At 50.9% G+C, this 7,115-nt stretch overlaps 4 protein-coding genes across 4 annotated transcripts; 1 reads left to right on the top strand and 3 right to left on the bottom strand.

Annotated features, from left to right (window-relative positions):
- Positions 1-66: 66 nt before the first annotated feature.
- On the top strand, positions 67-2,162 carry N7515_010403 (Aldolase-type TIM barrel; the record flags this gene model as incomplete). Its single annotated transcript, XM_056671146.1, has 4 exons — positions 67-252; positions 329-460; positions 516-660; positions 1,927-2,162. 4 exons carry the CDS (start codon positions 67-69, stop codon positions 2,160-2,162), a joined length of 699 nt encoding a protein of 232 aa, XP_056516770.1.
- Positions 2,163-2,413: 251 nt separating this feature from the next.
- Positions 2,414-2,729, bottom strand: N7515_010402 (uncharacterized protein; the record flags this gene model as incomplete). The annotated part of the gene is made up of 2 exons (XM_056671145.1): positions 2,414-2,676; positions 2,717-2,729. 2 exons carry the CDS (start codon positions 2,727-2,729, stop codon positions 2,414-2,416), a joined length of 276 nt encoding a protein of 91 aa, XP_056516769.1.
- A 1,433-nt stretch (positions 2,730-4,162) lies between these two features.
- On the bottom strand, positions 4,163-4,606 carry N7515_010401 (uncharacterized protein; the record flags this gene model as incomplete). The annotated part of the gene is made up of 1 exon (XM_056671144.1): positions 4,163-4,606. One exon carries the CDS (start codon positions 4,604-4,606, stop codon positions 4,163-4,165), a length of 444 nt encoding a protein of 147 aa, XP_056516768.1.
- An 819-nt stretch (positions 4,607-5,425) lies between these two features.
- N7515_010400 (aldo/keto reductase) lies at positions 5,426-6,542 on the bottom strand (the record flags this gene model as incomplete). The annotated part of the gene is made up of 3 exons (XM_056671143.1): positions 5,426-5,622; positions 5,678-6,330; positions 6,403-6,542. The coding sequence occupies 3 exons, from the start codon at positions 6,540-6,542 to the stop codon at positions 5,426-5,428; spliced, it is 990 nt and encodes a 329-aa protein (XP_056516767.1).
- Positions 6,543-7,115: the final 573 nt, after the last annotated feature.

The following is a 7,115-nucleotide window of genomic DNA, read 5'->3' as shown; positions in this document are numbered from 1 at the left end:
TCGCCATGACACTGCAGGATATCGCTGAGCCTAAACCGCCTGGGTTGCGTCTGTTAAGCGTGTGCTATGGCTGCGGGCTGTGACTTCATTGAGATTCAATGCTCACGGTTACCTTCTCCTCGTCTTCTTCCTGAACCCTCGTCCATCCAGCGCACAGACGAATACGGTGGTATTGAAAACCGGATCAGACTGCCGCTGGAAATTGCTCAGTTGACCCGTGACGCTGTTGGCGAGAATGTGCCTGTCTTCTGCGTATCTCAGCCACCGACTGGCTCGAGGAGAGCATGCCCTCTGAGAAGGGATGGAAGCTTGAGGATACGACTTCGAGCCTGCTCGTGCGCTTGCTTCTCAAGGTGCTGTCGATCTGATCGATATCAGTACTGGTGGTTTGCACCCTGCTCAGAAGATTACCTCCAGAGCTGGCTTCCAGGTTCCTCTTGCTGCTGTCAAAAGGCTGTCGGTGATAAGATGCTTGTTGCTGTTGGTATGATTAATAATGGAAACTTCGCGTGGAGAAGATCCTGAATGAGGATGATCTTGATGTTATCCTTGTTGGTCGTGCTTTCCAGCGTGATACTGGTCTTGCGTGGCAGTTTGCCAAGGACTTGGATGTTGAGATTGCCATGGCTGGTCAGATTTGCCAGTTCACCAGCTACTTCCGTAACGCGTCGAGTATATCCAGCCTAACTCGATGAAGGCTTGTATTTTTGATTAGACTTAGACACCTACCGTTGTTTTTAGCATGGGAAGCTGCATTGCATCACATAGAGCATTTCTTTGAATTGAACCACATACTATTTGCTTGAGACATGATTGAAGTAAGAATACGGAGGTGCCCGGACTTCCAAGTGACGACGGAAAATGGATGGCCAGTGTGGCTTTTGCGCAGAAACTGTGGCCTTTCCACGCTGTGTATCGCTGCTATACTGTGTAGTCGCGAGGTAGCCGAAGTTGATAATTACTTGCGCGCAAGCGCCCAACTTCTTTAGTCTTTGCTACCTCTGGTCTGATGTCTATGCTAGGTGGTATCTGCTGAATCGACTCGTGGGCGTGTGCCCTCAGAGCACACAGCCAGCAGCCTTGAGTTACCTCTTCAAGACTTCAATAGGTATTTATTCCTTATCATTCGGTATTCCGGGGGTTGTCCTGAGCTCCGGTTACTCTCAGTCTCATCTATCCGCGGGAATTCCGCCAAGAACTGGAATCTGCTACCTTTGGTCCCCAGGCAACTACTGTGGCATCTCTCCGGTCGCGGCGTCGCCACTGCCAGACGAGATAACAGCCATGCAATGGCACCTTAGCGTGATTCACCTTCGGCGCTTCTTGGGACTGGAGCCCGTGCCGTGAGTCCGTGACCTACTAGGCTACTACTTCCCGAGTTGTGCCGGCAAAGAAAGACACCGCCGGGAAAGGTGCCGGCCCGGAGCCGCGGCGCCGCCCCTCAAAGTACAGTGACGCAGCAACAAATCTAACACCCCCTTTAGCCCCATCTACATGCTCACAAGAACGGTGCTCCAACGCATACACAATTTGCTTCCCCTGAAGTCCTGCCTTCCATTCTCGTCGACTGACACTACGTCAAGTCACTGTGACTCCGAGACCGAAATATCGGACTCCGAAGTCTCTGACTCAGTCCCTCTGACTCTGAAGAAACCGAGTCTGAATCGGAAACGGCCAGATCAGCTGAATCTGACAGCACATCTTCCTTGATGCCACGATCGAAAATGCAGTTAGGGGAAAGAAACTTCTCAGTGATACTGAGGAATGCGTCCCTCTGAGCCCCGACGCTCAACTTATTGAACTCGAAACTCGTAGGGCGTCAACTTGACTCCCTCTCGAAGTACGATCGGATCCTATCAACGAGTATATAAATGAGTTCCGCGATATCCCGCTTGCAAACCAAGCGACTCGGGATTGACAACCCAGAGGCACAGTGGGTAACACTGTCATGGCTGGCCTGGACCTCTAAGTGGAACCTTTTCGAGACCATCCAGAGAGCCGGCCGCACTGTCACGAGAATCGGCTCTGACACGACCACTCCGCTCATGAAGGTCGATGACCTTATCCGAGCCATTCTGACCGAGGAGTCCGACAACCGTGGAGAACAACCGTCCTTCGAATTGTCTCTCGCTCTCAGGCTTAGAGTGGCCTTCGTGGCTTGAAGTCCGACAAGATGACCTTAATCGGCAGCTCAGGTGAAGACATCACCGTGAAGATTCCTTTCTGCTCCCACTGCGGCACCGTGTGGGCACAAGAAGTCCGAGTGCTACCAGCTCTGCCACCCACACCTGAATCCAAAGACAGACAAGAAGGAGCAGAAACGGCGTCGCGCTGACACAGCTGGTAATGCACAACCTACCGAGTCGGTCATGATGGCCCTTGACTCTTCCGCGATCGCCAACTAGATGAAGGGTCACTGCTGTCGTTTGATTCCGGTGCCTCGTCCCACACCTTTGCGAACCCTTCCTTCTCCGATCTTCAGAAGGTGGATGGCCCCACGCTCGCTAGTATTGGCAATGCGGATTGCCAGACCATCGGCCTTGGAACAGTCAAACTTCAATGCCGTGTCGCTGGCCGCGATGTCACACTTTCTCTCACGAATGCCCGCTATTCGCCTGGCGTCGGGGTCAACCTCATCTGTCTCCCAGCTTGTGAAAAGGGAGCTACGGTCACTCACTGAAAAGGGCGCGGAAATCAAACGCGGTACCGGGCGAACTTATCTGCTCCATGACTGAGAATATATTTCTCCTGGACCTCCGCTCCCGTCCCGTCCCTTCGCCCTGGCCGCCTACTCCCCTCTCTGTCCCGTGAACCCGCGCCTGGCATGAACGCCCGGGGCATCTCGGTGAAGCCGGTGTTGTTGTTGTTGCATTTTTTAACGTCCGGTGGCAGCCGGGTTCCCGAAAGTGGGTTCAGAGCCGAATTTTCAAGTGTGTGATTGGTCAGGCTTGAAACCAATGCCAGGCCTCGAATGGAGTCATGTTGTCGAGCACAGAGGACGGGGAGCGGTCTCGAAGGTACGACGCGGTGCTAAGTGCTTCCTTCCAGTATTTCGAGCTCACCTAAGTTGGTGACGTGGAGTGAGGGTCAAGCTTTGTTGAGAAGTATCCGGTGAAGGGCCTCAGCCTTTCCATTTGACTGGTGTTGGGCGGTGCCGGTGTACTCAAGTTCGATACCGCAAAGCAGCTGTGCGGGTTGCAAAAGGTTACTACACAAAATACTAAACGAAAATTCGGTTGTGCCCTAAATGATGATTTCCATATCAACTTTAATTTTAGGTAATAGCATAGAGCAATGGTGGTGGTATAGTATGAAAGTGATACATGTATTTGAGGTGTATACCCCAAAATTGTGGAGTGGGTAAAGACATATGATAGGTGATGAGTATCAAGCTCTTGAGAGCAGGAGTCCCGAATCCAAAGCGTGCCATTCTGGGCGGCCAAGACATCGTGGATAGGAGATTGCAAGTACACATGCGGCGTGTTCAAGAAGTTTGCGGTGACATTGGTGGCAGTAGGAGAGAGCACGGAAGGCTAAGAGGATTTAGAGCTCAATTGAGTGTAACAAGACAAGCCAGGACTACATTGAAGGAGAATGTTTGCAAGGTGATTAGATCAAATTCTTGACTATCAAATAGGCCGCCTCAGCCTGGAAGTCGAACAGGCGATTGAAAGCACAAGATTGCTTCTGTTGCAGCAGGAAACATGAACATATGACATCCTTTTACAACTCAGGGCACAACCATGACAAGGCTGTCTTCTGACTCGATACGACTTGAGAACATTCGGCTGTAGCTCTATGACCCCTTCAGCGTACATCGAAGACCACTCCAGTGATCCTCAACGGACGCTGAAGACGCCATAAAACTGCAGATAAACGTCTCCCAGGTCGTCCCAGAGGTTAGATGGAACAAGGTTCACCATTCAGAAAGCAGCCATGGTCTCAACAGGTGCCCAAGGGGGACAGCATGGGAGAAAGCTGGAGAAAAGAAAAAGAAAGAAAAAGCTGGAGAAGGGTTGAGGAATTTAAGTGTGCGTGGGTTCACGTGAGGTCACGTGATATCGCGTGAATGGTCAATGGATAGTTCATTTTCCCCACCAACGCGTCCATCTTTGTGGCTCCTAGTTAAGGGGTCATTTTGGTCTGCAGTTCTGTGGCCTCTTCAGTGTCCGCTGAGATGCGTCCTTGTATATTTCGGTGTACACTGAAGGGACCATACAATCGCAGCTCCGGGATCGACCCAACAACTCGGGAGGAAAGACAATGAGGTTTGAAACAAGCTCATGGCAGAACCTCCTCTCCTTTCCAATCCCAACACCTCCCCTCGCCCTCCTTTGGCATCCGGAGCCAGGCCCATCAAAACCTCCAACAGTTTTCCAGCTGCCTCGGCCGGCTCCAACATTCCCCTGCCACCCCAAAACTCCTTCGTGAAATCCGTGCGCACGGTCCCAGGGTGCAACACAACAGCCATTGCCCTCTGTCCACTCTTCGTGTGCAGATATAAATCGAACGATTTAGCCAATTGAAACACAGCGGCCTTACTTGCCCGATATGAATACCATCCGCCCGATGCATTGTCGGATATCGAGCCGACACGAGCGGCCATCATGGCATAGATGGCATGCGAGGGTAGCTGTAGTGGTTGGCGGGAGTTATTTGCAGATATAGATGCTGATTTGGAGAATGCTGGAGCGGATTTCAATGGGATGAACTGGGAGATGTTTCATGAACAGCATAGGGCCAACAGAGTTGATCTTGAAGCTGTCCAGTGCATTGGTATAGTCAATTTCACTCGGAGATTTTTCAACGTGTAGAATTCCTGGGATGGTCAGTCCCAGCCTGAGAGGGTATCCGGATATTCCTCCCGGATTGTCTCTGCCATCGCGGATATCGTGGACTCGTCTGCGAAGTTGGTTATCCTTGTGCTGTCAAGAAAGTGCGGTTCCCGATTCTGTGTCATTACCTGTGACATCGACTTGAAGAATGCGAAGTCTCTGCTCCGCATCTTCGGCTACGCCATCGCTCGACAATAGTCTCTCTTGAAGTTCGCCGCAGTTCTTCCGTGCTGTTGCGATCACGGGAAGCTGGGTCCGTGCCAAGAGTTGCTGTGCAAAGGCGAACCCCAACCCTCGCGAGGCCGGGGTTACTAAAACAAAACCATGAGATGGCGACATGACTGGGATGTTGAAACTGTCATTCAGTGAAAGAATATCAAACTGCCCATGCTCGACCTGTGGATGACGTCACAGAGCATGGTCATCGATGTGAGGCTCGATCCGACGTCCAGACTCCACATTTCAAGTGCATCAGCGCAGTTTATGCTAGGTACATTACACATTACAACTGTGTACAAGACTACAAGTACATGAACTTGTTTTAGGAATGGATTTTGCTTTTATTTTAAACGAACGCAACAAATATGCCACTACTTTCCTTCCAGATCAACAAAGAAATCCCTGCCAAACTCGCCACTGCTGTCATTGAAACGGATCTTCCTGTTAATTTGCGCGATCTTCGCCATGTCTTCCGGGCTGAGTTTGAAGTCTCCGTCCAAGTTGGACCTGATTCTTGCAGGTGTTTTGGACTTTGGCAGCACTGAGTGACCCTGCGAAACCCCCCAAGCTGCCACACACCGCGGTTAGCATCCTGAAACGCAGCATGGACAGATCCAACTCACCAAGGGCAACCTGAGCAGCCGTTCTCTCATACTGCCTGCCTATCTCGATCAACACGGGCTCCTCGACGAGCTTCTCAGTTCCACCTTTGCCTTTCGCACTGTAAATGGTGTTCAGGTTTCCAAACGGCGAGTAGTGTGTCACATGTATACCATGCTTTCGATGCCATTCTGTGAAGTCATGCTGCTGCAGCCATGGGTGACATTCAATCTGGTGCACAGCAGGAACGATGGTGCACTCATTGACTAGGCGCATCATCTCAGACTGGTCGCAATTCGAGACTCCAATCGCCTTGGCTTTGCCGGTCTTCAGCAGCTTTTCCATTGCTTTATACGTCTGGGCTTTTGTCAGCACTCTTGGCATCATAACACGGGATCTAAGATGGCACCATACGTCGACGATGTCAATGGACTCCATGGCCGGCTTCCCATTTTCCTTTGGAAAGAGATCCTCGCCTCGCTTCCAAGCTACAGGCCAGTGCATCAGATACAGATCAACGTAGTCCATTTTGAGATCATTCAGGGACTGCTGCAGAGCTGACTCCACATCGTCAGGGTGATGCTTGTTGTTCCAGAGCTTTGTGGTGATGAAGATATCATTTCGTGGAATGCCGCTTTTTTTGACGCCATTACCGACGGCTTCCTCGGTGCCGTAACTAATCCGTAGTCAGCATCGAAGATTGATTGTACTGCCCATTCCGGCCAAGAAGAAAGGTCTAAGTACTTACACGCGTGCAGTGTCAATGTGGCGGTATCCCGCCTTGATAGCCTCCGCTACAGCAGCTTCTTGCTCTGACTGATCCTGCCAGGTGCCAAATCCAATGGCTGGGATCTCTGCACCTGTATTCAATTTCCATCTGGTGGGCATTTTGACTTCGTTTGTGTCAACAATACTCCAATACTAGGTAGCCTTGTCGTCCTAAGAGCGCAGGTTCGAGTCCAAATAGGTCAGAATGGTAGGTTGATAAATCATCCACATTTACGTCAATTTTACTCAGATATATGATTCAGCAGGCTGATGACGAATGAATGAGCTCTTTAGGACGTCAGGTGGCTAGCTGGGATTCTCCAGATATCTACGATGCTTGACCGCACAAACTGGACTAATTCCGTGATCAATGATGGGCTTCCTGACGTGGCTGCACTTGTACCTTCACCCACATGAGCCCTATATCTATGATTTCATAGTCGACCTGAGCACAGAGTGAAGGGGAGTCTCGGTGCATTGTTGACTCTCATTCACCTTTCATCCTCGGAGCACTACTTCATTCATCCGAGAACTCGAAACGTGCCATTTCGCTAGAAGAAGCTCCTCGCCTTTCTGATCAGTGACAAGGAGCCTCATTAGACTCAAAATCCAGGCTAGCTCTTTCAACTTTGTCCCAGGAAGCTACTCCTTTTGCCCCCACCGAGAGATCAGCACCCACACACGCCACTGTTC

The sequence above is a fragment of the Penicillium bovifimosum genome (assembly GCF_028826915.1).
Source record: "Penicillium bovifimosum strain IBT 22155 chromosome Unknown utg000010l_segment0_segment0, whole genome shotgun sequence".
NCBI classification, from domain to species: Eukaryota; Fungi; Ascomycota; class Eurotiomycetes; order Eurotiales; family Aspergillaceae; genus Penicillium; species Penicillium bovifimosum.
The sequence above is the reverse complement of the archived record's forward strand: the minus strand, read 5'-3'. Positions and strand labels throughout refer to the sequence as shown.